General features: G+C 32.9%; 2 protein-coding genes across 5 annotated transcripts in view; one reads left to right on the forward strand and one right to left on the reverse strand.

Annotated features, from left to right (window-relative positions):
• Positions 1–1,195: 1,195 nt before the first annotated feature.
• On the reverse strand, positions 1,196–8,013 carry LOC148299601 (pseudouridylate synthase TRUB2, mitochondrial-like). Of its 2 annotated transcripts, none has more exons than XM_088275912.1 (5): positions 7,775–8,013; positions 5,647–5,838; positions 2,851–3,067; positions 1,998–2,134; positions 1,196–1,508 (listed from the first exon to the last, which is right to left on the reverse strand). In XM_088275912.1, the coding sequence occupies exons 1-5, from the start codon at positions 7,896–7,898 to the stop codon at positions 1,258–1,260; spliced, it is 921 nt and encodes a 306-aa protein (XP_088132038.1). In that variant the 5' UTR covers positions 7,899–8,013; the 3' UTR covers positions 1,196–1,257. The 2 variants fall into 2 exon arrangements, with proteins under 2 accessions (XP_088132038.1, XP_088132039.1); XM_088275913.1 differs by having other exon boundaries at positions 7,764–7,992.
• Positions 8,014–9,336: 1,323 nt separating this feature from the next.
• The window catches only part of LOC148299602 (uncharacterized), a 111,088-nt gene continuing 103,665 nt past the window's right edge, over positions 9,337–16,759 (forward strand). The window contains exon 1 of one of the 3 annotated variants that reach the window (XM_088275914.1): positions 9,337–9,949. The gene's annotated coding sequence lies outside the window, so the exon portion shown is untranslated. The remainder of the gene's footprint in view (positions 9,950–16,759) is intronic. The other 2 variants (XM_088275915.1, XM_088275916.1) reach the window with 2 other exon arrangements.

The raw sequence follows: 16,759 nt of genomic DNA on the forward strand, positions 1-16,759 counted from the left end.
CCGTCATAGGCTGGTTTAAGTGATCACTTTACACACGTGAAACATTCACCAATTATACCCATTATTGACAACCACACTACTCAAATTCTTCTATATATATATATGAACCAACTTTGAAACATTATTCTTGAATCACTAGAACTTCACTAGAGACATCTATTGGTGAGATGAAACGTGTGTAAAGTGATCACTTAAACCAGCCTATGACGGTTGTCAGCCCTGTAAATGCCCAGACTTCCATGTTTTTCTTCATCTTTAATGAGATGTCAAAAAATGATATGAAAATAGCTCCTGTAATTGGAGATAATCCAGATTTAGTAAACAAGTATTTGGACACACTCAAAATGTTGAAAAATTGAAATTCCCAAAATTTGGTCCACCCTGCCGACTGCGCCCATATTTTTTGAGTAACCAATAACAATTGCTGTCGTTTCTTTATATATAGTGCCCTTGAGGTATTTTTTTACGAAAATGGCGCTATATAAGTTATCCAATTTTATTATCTATTATTATTATTATTATATTGACATGTTCGGTAGTCAATTTTTTGGCTTACTTCCATTTCGCTCTCATGCATATTGGTCAGCATTATTACTTCCCTCTTGTCTTTCCATTTGACTGCCATAAGAGATCTAGATGCGTAATACTCTATGTCACCTTTTTTCACTTTGGCTTTGTCAAAATTGGGCATATTTTTTCTATCGGTTCTGGCCGTTCCGCAAGCGTTTGTTCCATTCACAAAAAGAAAATCAAAAAGTGTCGGGTCTGTATACCAATAATCCATGTATAATTGATTGCCCTTGTCCAAAAAGTCAGTACTATAGGACCCGATATGCCTATATCAGCATTCAAAATTATGTCAGATTCTAAGCCGTGTAAATAATGGTATCTGGTAAGTACATCACAAAATACGAAAATCTTTATACCAAAGTGATGCCTTTTTGATAGTATATACATTTTGAACGCCAAATGACCTTTCCATAAAATAAGGCTTTCATCAATCCATATGTAACAACTGTACAGTCATAGGACCGCGCAGGTTATAAACTTAAAGCGGTATTACACAAATCGACCAATAAATTATAAGGAGAGTGTTATATTACCATACTACAAAGTTGACATTGCTTTTAACATACAAAATACACTCATATTTATTTTAACCCTCCCGGGAAAGAGTCCGGGGCCTCCAGTACCGCAGGTAGCTAAACGCACTAAACATCACGCTACGGAACACAAAATTGGATACAAAATATTGATTTATGACATGGATAAGGCGGCTTTTGGCTGTAGTAAAGTTTCATGTTCCTCTAGAATCTGATTGCACGTTTTAATGGAGTTTAAAATGTTGGGAAGGTCCCAATGCTTCTTCAGGATAGCGTGGTCCAATGTAAACCTCCCCTGTCGAATGCACTGGGTGGCAGTGCAATGCGCCACAGACTTCAGCTGCATTCCGATATCGTGGATTATAGTATGGAGGTATTTTTCATATTCGTTTATCGATTGAATTTCTGCAACATAAAAATGTATATTAAGATTTGTAGAAACTAAACTGCCATCTGAATGCAGAATATCCTAACTGCATACACGGAAAATGGACATTTGAAGGTTAGTTCTTTCAATCATCTAATAAAGGATTTTTCAATAGCAATGACACAATTTTAATGGTTACATTGGCAAAACTGTTTATTATTTTTTGAAGTTTCTCCTCAGTACCCAAGTATTTGAACCACTATTAGACCACGTCCAAGTATTTGAAATACTTGATCATACCAAGTCTTTCTCAGTCTTGTTTCTATTTCTAACTAAATTTGTCTCATATATTTGTTTTACTGTTTTATCCTCACTCATTCGATTCACATACCCAAACTGTCTCAACACACCTTTCATAATTTTATCGATAATGCTTATCTTAACCTTGCATTAACACGGTTTTGATTTTATTTTATTTTGTGATTTTTTTTGGAGTAGGTAGATGTTTGGTATGATAAAAATCTTACCTATAGTAAAATTTGGAGAGTCAAAATTAATGCATTTGAGTCCGTAAATGACGGGTATTTTATTATCTGCTGGTCTTATCAAACCGGAGGAAAGCAGCTCGTATCCGGCCTGTGAGGACATATCCAAGCCCGACAAACTGAAATCAATTTTAGATATGTACAGGAGAGTGTGAAAACAGGATAAGTTAAAATAATGGCTGATTTTAACCCAATCCTCACATTTTACATTAGTATGGTATTTTACATCAATTATGATATTTTATGCCATATTTCACATAAGTTATGACATTTTATGTCACATTTTACATAAATTATGACATTTTACATCAGTTATGATATTTTATGTCACATTTTACATAAGTTATGACATTTTATGACACATTATACATAAGTTATGACGTTTTACATCAGTCATGATATTTTACGTAAGTCATGACATTTTATGACACATTTTACATAAATTAAAACATTTTATGATATATGTATTTTACATAAGTTAGGACATTTTACATAAATTATGACGTTTTACATCAGTTATGACATTTTATGCCACATATTACATAAGTTATGACATTTTATGTCACATTTTACATAAGTTATACAATATCTAAGGGTTTACTGCATCAAATTGATGGATAGATCTCAAAAAAGTACATCAAAGGTCTTGAAAGATAATTTTTAAACATTGGTGGCGTTCAAGACGAAACATTTAAATGTGTATACAGTGATGAAAATTAAATACATACAAAAGGTGATAGCCCTGCGTTTGATGTACCAGACCAGAGTAATATTAAATAAGTAGGGAAAAACCACTAATACTTTACAAATAAAATCATTAAGTATTTATACTTACTCGAACATCTTCTTCTGATGAGCGGATTGCATATACCCAACAACTCTGTCAATTTTATCTCTGGTAACATGCTTGAAACTCGCCTTCTCAACAATTTTCCCATTTGCAAAATATGTATCTGTGGCCGCACCAAATTTTCCATGGATTTTATAGGCGCGGGTGGGTTTGGCTCGGTGGAGTTTCATTGTGAGTTTTGTACCTTTATTTATTCCCAGCACTGCAACAAATCAGAATCAATGCTATAAAATACTTCATATCAATAATATATTATTTAAATGCAAGGCTGAGATGAGCATTATCGATAAAATTTTACATTGTTTGTGGGAAAAGCTTAATAACGTCTTTTACATACTGTTGGTAGAGATTGGGAGACACTTATAAGCGTTCTATTTGCTTACTTTTGGTAGAGCGCGAGATACGCCAAAAAACATTGAATCAATTGGAATCGTGTTTACAAATTTAATATAGGTATGTTAAAAACGATAGTGAATGTGTGTAGTAAATAATAAAGGATAAAGTTAACCCGATGGTTGCCAGAGACGAGATATCTCGGCAAATGGCGGAGTGCCCGTATTGCCAGAGACGAGATATCTCGTCAGTACTTTTGATGACGTATTACTCCGCAGTTTTGACTCATATTGACAATCTGTCAAAAACGGAACATACATTGCCATGTGTTGAAGTTCTCACAAAATATTTTATAAAGTTTTTAAATACTTTTAAGTGATTTATCGGTATCACTTTCAGCTGACAGTTGACAGATGTCATTAGGGCTACCACTCAAACCACTTGAAATATTGATTATTTTAATCGATTGTTTTGAACGCCAGGGGTTTTTATTTTGCTCAATTTTTTTGTGTTTTTCTTATTATTTTAAAATATTATTTTGAAAATATTTGTTTATTTATACCTTTCGCGTTATATTTACTCCGATTTTATCAGTATTTTGCTAGTGATATTGGTTTCTTTTCACAACTTTTTAGTAAATAAATTATTTCTTTGTGCTAAGTTCTTTGTTCTTCTTCGTGCTAAGTGAAAAAGAACAACCCGGTACTTCTCATGGCAGAAAACGGAAGGCAGAATTTCTATCGTGACTTACAGAAAGTCATTTTTTGGAAAAACTACCACGGACCGAAAAAAATCATCCCCGACTGCGAAGTGTATTGTGTGTACTAGCAAAAAACTAAGAAAAGAGTCTAGTTATAGGTGTAAACAATGCAAGATGGCTCTTTGTGTTATACCGTGCTTTGAGAAGTACCACACAATGGAAAATTACTAATTTATCACATTTCTAACTATACTTCATTCTAAGATACCTGATAAATAATAGTTGAGTGTTAATATTAAATTTACAATTTTTTTACATTTCAAACTATATTCCATTGATAAATAATAGTTTTGTGTTAATATTAAATTTAATAAAAACTTGCGTGTGCGACTCAGTGTGACAACCCTGTCTGAGATGAAAATTTGAAACTGGTTTAACTTCAAGAATAAAACTCTAACAATCGATGCGGGATATAATATTTGGTAAGTAAATTATAATTCAATAAAAACAACAAAAAAAAATTTCTTTAGACAACTTTTTTTTTTCAAAAAAATACTTGGCCTGTTGAGCACTGCGGCGTAATTTATTTGCGGCTATGAAAAGGTTAATCCCTAAAAAAAATACAATACAATAGATGTAATGGATCAATGGCTTATATCAATCAGGATTTGTCACATAGTTCAAAACGAAGTATGTGACAAATTCATAGCAATCAAATTACTGGGAATTTCAAATAGAAAATTTCAGGACAATCACTACAACAGCATGCAAACAATACTACACGTCACTATCATAGCACTATTCACACACTTATAACTGCACAAACTGTTGATCACATGCTATCACATGGTAGACCATGTTTTGTGTGGTTATAAATGTGTGAATAGTGCTATAGTAGTGACGTGTAGTATTGTTTACATGTCATAGTGATTGTCCTGACGAAGAGACGGGTACATCTCAAAACCGGTAGACAAAATATCTCGGTGAGTGGTTATTTAATAATATATCTTATTTATTGTAACTGCAGGCAGTTGATAAAATTCCATAATGAATTATTGGGTAATTTATCCAAAATGAAATACGGTTAATGGATTGAATTCTACTTTATTTACATATATGATATATGACGCGTTTCGTCTTAATAGGACATTATCAAACACTGACTCAAGTCAGTCAATGTCCTAATAAAACTAAACGCGTCATATATGTAAAAATCATATATCGCTCACTCCTTTCAAGAATGTCATTAATCAAAAATCGACAAATTTCAGTTGTACATGTTTTCGGAATTCCCAGAAAATGTACTATATCCCAGCAAAAGCGGCATATTTTTAACTTACTATTTACCCGCTACAGGCCAGAAAGTGTTGTTTTTGCATTTTGAAAAAAAGGCATTGTTTAATTATTTTTTTAAATACACCAAATACTTTTCAAATGGAGAAAAAACCTTCAGGTTTTACCTAAAAAGATCTGTTGCACAAGTTCAATTAGTGGCTTGATATTTATTTTTAAAACATTGTATTACATTTTTAAACTTTAAAAACGTTATCTTGAAAAATCAAGTTTTTTGAGTTATGACGTTCTTGAAAGGAGTGAGCGATATATGATATGTGACGCGTTTCGTCTTATAGGACATTATCAAACACTGACTTGAGTCAGTGAACTCAAGTGGTATAAAAACAAGTGTTTCCTTAATCATTTTAGGGTTAATAATATTGAGAATATAGAAAATTTCAATTCGGAAATACCTATAACTCCGCTGGTGTTGTAATCAACATACGTCACATAGCTGATCTGAAAGTCAGCATCCTGAAACCGAGGACCCGTAACCAGCGGATGATCCGTCAAGTCTGGAGCCAGATTCACTTTCATTGGGGAGTTTGTGGCGCCGGATATCACGACCATCGGCCGGGGAGGTCGATCGTCTAATGTGTTGAGATCTGAAAAAAGTGGTTCAAACTGCTTGAAATCACAAACCATGACATACCCAATATTGAGGCTCTACTTGCATGTAGGAAACAACGAGGTACTAAGGTGGAGACTGACCGGAGCATTTCGTCGTAGCATAACGTTGTAACGTCGCTCGCAGCGAGCATCCGAAACTATGGATAGAGCGCTCGGCTCGCTGTACTAATGTGTTACGTTACGATGAAATGCTCCGGTCAGTCTCCACCTTTATGCAATAATAAAAGCTCACATTTTAGCAAAATCCTTAAATAAAGACATTTAACCTTTCCAGGAGTACAACAATTGATGTCCGACTTTCTCTGGGGAGTGGGTTTTTTTTACATTAAATATGTATTTCTTTAAATAAAATCTTTGTATTATGAATATAGATATTCTGTAATATTAAACCATATTCGCTCCCTAGGTGGAGTATGTGGAGTCCACAAACGGTCTCCAGGCTTTTCTGTCGGGTGCCAGCTCCCTTGCATCCTCCCAAGTCAGAAAGGTTTAAAAAAAAGTGCTAAATGTTTTTTAAGAACTTTAAACACAATATCAGTAAAAAAAATCAAGATACATGCTAGCTGTCACTATATTATTCAAATGTGTTGCCTCCGTGCTCCCTACAAATTGAATGTGCGTCGTAAATTTTACGAATGACCCGTAATCAAGGGTTAAATAAAGTATGTGCAATAAACAGACACTATGAAATATATTAAGATGTTTATATTTTGAAGTTACAGCGCAAACGCAATAATTTAATACTGATAATTGAAAATTATTCAAATATTTCATAAATACAAAAGAATACAGACTTGCGTAAAGACATATTCATAGCTCCAAAACTGTTCGGCTGTCCAAATTTAAAATACAGTAAGGGACATTTTTTTGTAGTAGGTTTTTTTTGCATTTTCGGACTAAGTAGAGTCTACTTAGTCTATAAATGCAAAAAAAAACCACTACAAAAAAATATCCCTTACTGTGTTTTAAATTTGGACAGCCGTGTTGTACCTAAGTTTGTGTAGATTTAAAATATTGCTTACATTGTTTATTGAAGAGACAGATTTAAGCTCCTTTTTCTTGTAGACGTATCACTCATGCTTGCTAACTTGCATGCTTTTTACTTTTTCATCTTTTTTATGTTTTAATTTTATTTTTTTTTTAAAAAGTTTTTTTTTTGTTCTCTGATAGTCAAGTATTTTTTGTATTTTATATTAACACTATTATTCTATTATTTTTGACATCTCATCAAAGATGAAGAAGAATATGGAAGTCTGGGCATTTACGGGGCTGACGACCGTCATAGGCTGGTTTGAGTGATCACTTTACACACGTGTAACATTCACCAATTCTACCCATTATTGACAACCACACTACTCAAATTCTTGGAAGTTCTGTATATATGAACTAATTTAGAAACCTTGTTCTTGAATCACTAGAACTTCACTAGAGACATCAATTGGTGAGATGTAAAGATGCTTTTTACTAAGGAGAAACTCTTATATTAGGATGTGAGGTCCGAATCCTGGATTATAATCACACACATGAGAAACGCCAGAAAATACCATTTTCATTTTTATTATTTAAGCTTATAATTTGACCGGACAATTTATTTACAACATTTTTACATATTTGGACACACTAGTTCTGCTTATAATACCTATACCCTTACACCCTTAACTATGACCTAAATTATATTGTAATACCCACACACAGGCCATGCCTTTGTGGGATCTTTTTTTGTATTTATATTTTTTTCATATTTTTATGTATTTGAATTTGTTATGTTTGTATAATGCAATAGAATTTAAAATAAAGAAAAAAATTGTTATATTCGATTCGTGAATATAGTCATTAATATTACAAATAAATAAAATTAATACATAAGTACTCTTCAAGATAGGAAAACAATAATAATTACACTGCACAAACCTCGACATAAGTTTGCTTTGATTGTACTAATAATTTTATTTACAGATATACCAACGGGTTTGCAAACACAAAGTACACCATTCAAAGCCTTCAGTGCGAGTCTGGGGTCCCGCAGAAGTACCATTTTATTAAATATATCAAATAATATACATATATTGACAGGATCAAAAATGTGCAAACTGAAATTGCTGGAAAGTAAGGTTATGTTCGGTTATGTTTATATTTTTGACACATGACGTAGATTTGGTAATGTTCCAAAAGTCAATGTGATCACCATGCCAGAAGTTGGTGGGGCACACACGTAAAATGTGAAAGCATGATTTTATATTTTTCCTACCTCGACTCTCGATAGAATGACAATGAAATAGAGAAAACAGTGGATTTAAAAAGCGTTATTATTAACTTAATTGTAGATAGTCTTATTGTACCACTCCACGTTAGAGTAATAATTAATTAATTAAACCATATCCGCTCCCTAGGTGGAGCATATGGAGTCCAGAAACTGTCTTTAGGCTTTTCTGTCGGCTGCCAGCTCCCTTGCATCCTCCCAAGTCAGATTCGCGTCCCAAAGTTCTGACGAGAACTGCCGACGAATTGTCAGCAGTGAATAATTAAAGAAAAATTCAATATATTTAATTTTTTGTGTCACAGTCACCTCAAAAACATTTTACAATAGCACGTTAAAATATTTTTTATTTTAGAAAGGTGTATTTTAATAATATTTTCATTATTAGTGGTAAAATAACAAATTTATATTTTTTTGTGATATCAGAAATTATTTTCAATATGTTTAATAACAAAAACAAAAATACATGCATACGAGATTACCAATTGTCATCATTTTCTCTATTCGTCCTACACTTTTGCTTTAAATTTACATTTTAATTTACGTTGAAATTTATTGGAACCTCAGTAGGTACTCTCAATTGTGTATTGATCATCTGTTGGATATGACCAATTCCAAGTTGTGAACGTACTTCATTAGAAAAAGACAACATCAGAAAAGAGCTGCGTTCGAAAAAACTACTAGACAGTTTGATCAGTCTAGTATTTATTTATAAAAAAATTGTTTACATATAACATGGCTCATTTATATATTTAATATAAACAAAAAATCCCATAAAAGGATCAACTGTACGTGGGTATACAACATAATACGCTTCGGTATGAAGTTTATAGTGATCATTTTAAACTAGAAAAAAGACAAAGAATAAATATATATAAAATATTATTAGCAGATATTTAACATGAAACAGTAAAATAAAAATAATTTCTGGTTATGAAATAACAGAAAACTAACGAAAAAATCTATTAAAATTTATACTGACATACAAATATGTATTTAATATGTTTTCAAACTGAATTCGCAAACTAAGGGTAATTAAATTCAGCTTTCCGGTTTGAGTTATTTGCTAAAATACTTAATACTATCGAAAATCTAAAAACTCAAAAATTATAACAATGGTAATAAGATTATTATTATAATAACCCACATACCTTTACATGTTTCCGCGGCAGTCTAGCATTTTGTCTCCTTGTTTATAATATATATTTGGCCATTTTCACATGATTTCTTCGACAATTTTGTAATAGAGAGCAATTGATTTTCGTTTTATGTTGTGTTTTCAACACAACGATATTAAATGACGTGAACAAAATAAATCTGACACTTTCCGACAAAAGGAATAGGTTTTGCTTTATGAATGGGTTAAATATTGTCATGCGATCGCTGAATGATTTTTATGAACGGAGACCGACGTTCAAAACGTCAACGCGCTTGCGTCGATACAGTTGATTGTGGTTGACGGGCATTGTACGTCGGGACGGTTTTTCGTCACGTATTCGATCTTATTTATTTATTTTATCGGTATTTGTTATGTCATTTAATTCTAGTGAAAGTGTTTTATATTGTGTTGTGTTCCAAAATTATAAGGGTGATGTCGCAGTAGCGGGCTACAGGCATTATACCCGAATTTTCAACCGATTGTGATCGCAAACGAGTTTTTATTAGTGGCTAGATTTTGTGATATCCTAAAGTGTGGTAATTCTGAATTAATTCAATTTTCCGCTGGATGGTTTTGTTATTGTATGCTAGTTGATTAACCTTTGTTAGTTTTGTGTCCGTTGTAAGTGAGTCTTCCAAGTGGTTTGAGATTTGTAGGGTCCATGAAAATCGTGAGTTGTACTTATTTTTTAAAAACTGTTTACACAACTTGTCAAAATCACTTCGTGTCTTATTGTTCCGCGATATTCGAGAAGTGTTTATGATTATTTATCACGCTATTTCGGAGAGATTTGGGAATTCTGGATGTCAGTTTCAAGGTGTACAGTACAAACTAGCTGCCAAAAACGAAATAGATGATTTTTTTTGTTTCACAAGTGCAGAAGTTTTGCTGATTGTAAATTGACCATTTCCTCATTAACTTGCTTACATCTATTGAATTGTAAAATACTGGGTAGTGTAATCATGATTGCATTTTGGAATTTTTATAATCTGTCACTATGCAAACACTAAAGATGTTCGCCATTTATTTGCTATATTTTTCATTACTTCGTAAATTACACAATTTTTGCTTTTCGCTTACAAAGTCAATATTAAAAACATCGGATATCTTCATAATTTCAATGATCTACATTTCTGTCGTTTATAAATATACAGATGACGTTTATATTATTGTTTCTATTACATCTTGCAGCCATCCGAAAAAAATATGGTAGTACGCAAGTACCTACCTACAATTTTTTTTTTATCAACTCATTTAGTTCTTGTAGACACTAATTTTATATTTTAATTAATTTTGATTATTACTATTATTTTAAATGATGTACAGGTTTATTTCACAAATGAAACTGTTAGGTTGGACAAATAAGAAAGCTTTTAATTTTTTTTTTTGCTATTAAAAGCCTCAAGCCCTTACATATTTTAAAAATCATAATATATCGAATAGATTTATGTAAAATATTTTTATAATAAATAATAATAATAAAACCCTTACCCGCACCCCAATGGTGCATAGGGCACTGCGTCATATAAACGCAGTGTTATCTTGATCGTTTACACATGAAGGAAAGGTGATCAGCCCTCCGCTTCAGGTACCAGTCCAGGGTAATATTGAGTAAATATAACAGTGAAAAAATCACTTATATTTATTTTACCCCCCTTGGGAATCGAACCCGGGACCTCCAGAACGGTAGCCGAACGTGCTGACCGAACGTGCTGACACTACGGAGGCGGACAAAACAAAAAAATATTTTTAGGGACTTTTACATTATGTAACGTGGAATACGGTTTAAACGTATTCAACATTATTCAACACGTGTGCCGTTGCACAATTTAAAATCAAAGTGTGCAATCAATCCCGGTTACTTGAAATCAAGGGTAGCATTAAATATAAGCGAAGTATTTATTTTAGAAATTTGTTTCTCCCCAATAACTGTGTGGTGTAAATTTTACCATTTTAGTAATTTGACCATTCTACTACATATAAACAAGGAAAATGATGAAAAAATCTAAGTGTTAGAAACAATAGTACAATGCAAATCCCGAGATGTTTTTTTAAAATCGCTTAAAGGTTCGATTATAAAAACTGTTGCCTACCCTAAATTGTTTCTTATTAGATTTAAATAAATTAGAATTAAATTTATTAATCTTAAAATACCCTCAATTTTAATATCTTCAATTTTTTATCTGTGGGAAGGTTGTATTTGGTTCCCAAATATTTAAAGTTCTGTTGGAATTCTTTGGTATTTCATTTTGGTATTGTAAAGTCATTTTGGCATCTCGAAGATGAACTTTTCTTTAGATTCAATTATATTTCACCCTTTAAAAGTTGAACAATTTCTGTTTTTTAATGGTTTCTACTTTTGGGATTTGGTGGCCGAAGATTCCAGCGTTTGTCCCCGATTTACTCCTAGACGAAGCGTGGCCCGATAGTCGAACCCACGGCTGTCGGTTCGTAAACTGGTTTCTGCCCACTCGGCCACGGAGTCAATGAGAGTTTTCTAACTCGTGTGTTGACAGTGAGACCGTATCGTGAATACAGTATAACCACGATATAACGGTCCGATCGGGGGGGAGGGGGTGTCCATTAAAGCCGAAAGTCCGTTATAAAAAATAGTTATTTATTGTAACTGCAGACAGTTGGTAGAATTCCACATTGAATCGTTAAATAATATATCCAAAATAAAACAAGGTTTGTTGGATTGAATTCTACATTTATTTATGTATATGTTAATACGTGACGCGTTTCGTCTTCTTAGGACATTATCAAACACGTAAATATTTGTAGTCAGTGTTTGATAATGTCCTAAGAATATGAAACGCGTCACGTATTAACAAATACATAAATAAATGTAGAACTCAATCCAACAAACCTTGTTTTATTTTGGATATATTACCCAACATTGTAAAAATAGGCTAAAAATAAATCATCAACTTTTTTTTTGAAAATATGAACACAGTATTTATATTTAAAAAAAAAATACAAAACACAAACAAAACTCTATTTATTGTCTTCGGACACTCGTCGTGATGTGACGTTGCTGTCTGATATCGACGCGCTTGCTTTCGGTAATCCTGCTTTGAAAAAGGAATCAAGTTTTGTTTGCACTTTTGAAATTTGCTGTTTTTTTTTAATGTAATACTCTCTAAAACTACGAAAATGCATATAATATATGTAGTTGAACCTCGATATCTGACAATTAAGTCAATAAATGTTATTAGATCGTCGAGATGTGATCTTACCACCAATATTTTCATTTTTGGCAGTGTTGTTGTCGCTCCGGCTAGGTGCAGTGTACGAACAGGACCGCATTATGTCTCAAATTCTAGTGCTAGACGTATGACGTGATAATCATGTCCACTAAAAATTGTTTACATGTGGCGACACTTGTAATGTAAGCATGTATAATATGAACAGGATGTCTTTTTACATTTTTTGTCTGTTATATTTTTTTTTATTTGTTCGGGAGTTGTACGGCTTGACATTTAAAAAAGTATGTAATTAAAATAGTTATATTAACAATTGTCATTATAAAATAGTTACATTAACAATTAAATTGTCCGCCTCCGTAGTGTAATGGCCAGCACGCTCGGCTACCGTACTGGAGGTCCCGGGTTCGATTCCCAGGGAGGGTCAAATAAATATAAGTGATATTTTCACTCTAATATTTATTCAATATTACCCTGGACTGGTACTGAAGCGGAGGGCTGATCACCTTTCCTTCATGTTGGTGATCAAGATAACACTGCGTTTATATGATGCAGTGCCCTATGCACCATCGGGGTGCGGATAAGGGTTTGAATGAAGAAAAAAACATTCACAATAATAAACATTCCATTGCATTAACAAAAGTAGTTACATTAATAAAAATAAACCCAATTAAACAATTCCACATTTATGTTATCCGAAGTTCGCTAAATAGAAGTCAGTTATATCGAGGTTTTACTATATTTCTGTATAAATGTCACTAGTTTTCCTAATAATTATCGTACTTACGGTAATTGCAGTTAACTAATTAAACTTGTATTATAGTCAAATAATGGAAAACTTCATAAGTAATAATTGCCGTAATGGTGATAAGGACTTATTATATGAGTGATTACAATAATAGGTTGGCGATCATTTCACCTTTGAACACGAATTACATCATTATAATCTGTGCGACTAATACACTAGACTAGTGGACTTCAACTCCTTTTAATAAATAAATATAGGTAGCTGATTTTTCACTCCAATGCTTATTCAATGCACTCATTTCACTCACTTATTTTACACTCGCATTAATAAAACTCAGTTGGATTTTTTATAAATAAATATTTGTGTTTTCTATTATTTACAGAAATATTTCAATTTCATACTATTTCTGTGAGACTTAGCGGCTCATTATTAGAAATAGGTATCAAATTGTGGTATAGTGCGTTCGAGCTGAGAAACTCTGGCTTAAGAGTCCGCGACACTAACCACGGGACCACAACCCGACTCTGGCAACGCATAGAACCGATCGTTGGAATCATACCCATTTTTTAAAAATGTAAATTGGATTTTTTTGTTTTTTACAATGTGTATTAAAAAAAATATATCTCATTACCTTTCTATAACTCTTATTTTCAAAACCATATATTTATTTCGTAGAAAAACTATTTTTTTCAATAAAAAAATGGTGTTTCAAAAAACAATTTCGTCAAATGTTACCCGGGCTTTAAGAAAATTAAGTTGCTATTTAACGAATACTAGGCATAGATAAATAGCAGTTGTTTTATTTTCTTTAAACACCGTTTTTGTATTGAAAAAAAAAGTTTTTTCGAAAAAAATATATGGTTTTGAAAAAAAATAGTTATTTAAAGGTAATGAGCTGTAAAAATATGTTTTCATTACAATTAATACCAGTTTGGGTAGGTACATGAATCACAGGACTTGAATCACGTTGAATAGAGGTCCGTTATATCGAGGTTTTACTGCACTGCGCTAATTTGTTATTCAACTATTTCAGTTAGGGCACGCGCGATGAGTTTGGAAAAGTGTGATGGAAAAGTGCATGCAAATAGATGCACGCAGCGCTTAATTGAACGTGCAATGCAAGTATTGTGAATAATCAGATATGTGAGAATTGTTTGCACAATTCGTGTAGTCGCAGTGAAAGTGTAAAGATGCAAAAATAGATTGCCGTTTGAAAATTACAAATTAATTTTCATAGCTCCTAAACTGTTTAATTAATTTTTAATTAATGCTTTTCTTAGAAAAAACCACTATTTGAAATAGTGGTATTTACTAAGTAAAACATTAATAAAAAAATGCATAGATTTTACCACAAGGTGACTGCCGAATCAATAAATGAAACTGTTTAATTCATTCCTACAACGACTATATGATAATAATAAATAATATAAAACCCTTACCCGCACCCCAATGGTGCATAGGGCACTGCGTCATATAAACGCAGTGTTATCTTGATCGTTTATACATGAAGGAAAGGTGATCAGCCCTCCGCTTCAGGTACCAGTCCAGGGTAATATTGAATTAATATGACAGTGAAAAAATCACTTATATTTATTTTACCCCCCTTGGGAATCGAACCCGGGACCTCCAGAACGGTAGCCGAGCGTGCTGACCATTACACTACGGAGGCGGACAAAAATGATAGACACTAATTATCTAAATTTGTTTCTATTTAAAATTTTGCTGAAATTATTTATTAAATAAAACGGATATTTGTAAAATGGAGAAACAAATACATGCTGAAAGAGAGTAAGGTGAGGATCTATAAAACCTGCGTAAGACCGATCCTGACATACGGCACGGAAACAAGAGCCGACACCGCGAGAACAAAAAGCCTTCTTAGGACATCAGAAACGAAGACTCTACGACCCATTGCGGGCCTAACACTTCGCGACAGAGTAAGAAACTCAGATATAAGAAAAATCTGCGATGTTGAAGATGTTGTGCGATGGGGAAGAGAAAGAAGACGTTTCTGGAGAGATCATGTGAGAAGAGCGAGTTCGGATGGAGTGGTGAGGGTGGCAGCGGACAGCAACATAAGCGGGATCAGACCCCCAGGAAGACCACCTAAACGATGGAAGGATAGCTGGTCTTCCACCTCCCAGGAGCGACCCGAGAATGACAGGACCCAGTCCTAAAAGAAGCAGAAAAAGAAGAAGATATTTGTTAAGTTTTTTCAAGTACATTTTTTGTTAAAATCATGTATGTATTCGTAGTTTAATTTAGCACTTTTAATATATTTATATTTCTAATGTATATTGTATTCTTTCCAGTGCCTTTATTAAAACCTAAAATAAAATGTTTACCCACACACAGGCCATGCCTTTGTGGGATCTTTTTTTTGTATTCGTTTGAAAATGCCATAAATAAGCGAAACGATTGTCACAAAATTGATTTTAATATGTTTTTTAACAATAAAATACAACTTAGTAGACTCAAAAAAATCAGTGTTTGATATAACATTTAATACGTAAATTAAAATGGAGTTCTTCAAATTAAACGCCAAATCTATAAATATACGAGTGTAAAATCACGATACTTTAATCCCTTTTACGGCTCATTTATTTTGTTGGTGTAAAAAAAAAAGTAAAATATTTCCTTCACCCGCACCTTTTCGACGCGCTTTCGTCGTTTTGTTCCCGACCCGTTATGGCGGCACTAAGTGCGGCATGCAAGCCGATTCTTGTGTACATATTTCACATTTTATGGTGCCGTTCAAGTGCCGATGCTCGGAAATAACTCCCGACAGCACTGGTCAGAGTCAAGCTTACATATTGACCCTTTAATGCCCAGAGAGCCGTTCTTAAACTATGCGCGTTCCTGTAACATATCGCTCACTCCTTTCAACAATGTCATAAATCAAAAATCGTCAATTTTTAGTTGTGCATGTTTTCGGCTATATCCCAGCAAAAGGGGCATATTTTAAACGTAATATTTACACGCTACAGGGCAGAAAATGTTGTTTTAGCATTTTGAAGAAAAGGTTTTTTTTTTTTCTTTATTTAAAATTCATTTGCATTACATAAATTCAAAAACAAAAAATATTATATAAAAAATAAAAATGAATACAAAAAAAGATCCCACAAAGGCATGGCCTGTGTGTGGGGATACAAAATAAATAGTCATAGTACAGGGTATAAGGGTATAGGTTTCTAAGTATAATTAGTAAATACAAAATATATTATATACAAAATACTTTACATATTGTTTAATTATTTTTTTTTTAAATATAAAATATTTTTCAAATGGAGAAAAAACCTTTAGGTTTTACCTAAAAAGATCTGTTGCACAGTAAAAAGTTCAATAAGTGGCTTGATATTTATTTTTAATACATTGTGTTATATTTTTAAACTTTAAAAACGTTCTCCTGAAAAATCAGGTTTTTTGATTTATGACGTTCTTGAAAGGGGTGTGCGACATATTGACCCTTTAATGCCCAGAGCTGTTCTCAAACGACGCGCGCTCCTGTAACAATTTCGCTTTCTTT

This window comes from Brachycentrus maculatus, unplaced genomic scaffold, assembly GCF_059751285.1.
Source record: "Brachycentrus maculatus isolate JH-2025_06_01 unplaced genomic scaffold, ASM5975128v1 h1tg001056l, whole genome shotgun sequence".
In the NCBI taxonomy this organism is placed as follows: domain Eukaryota; kingdom Metazoa; phylum Arthropoda; class Insecta; order Trichoptera; family Brachycentridae; genus Brachycentrus; species Brachycentrus maculatus.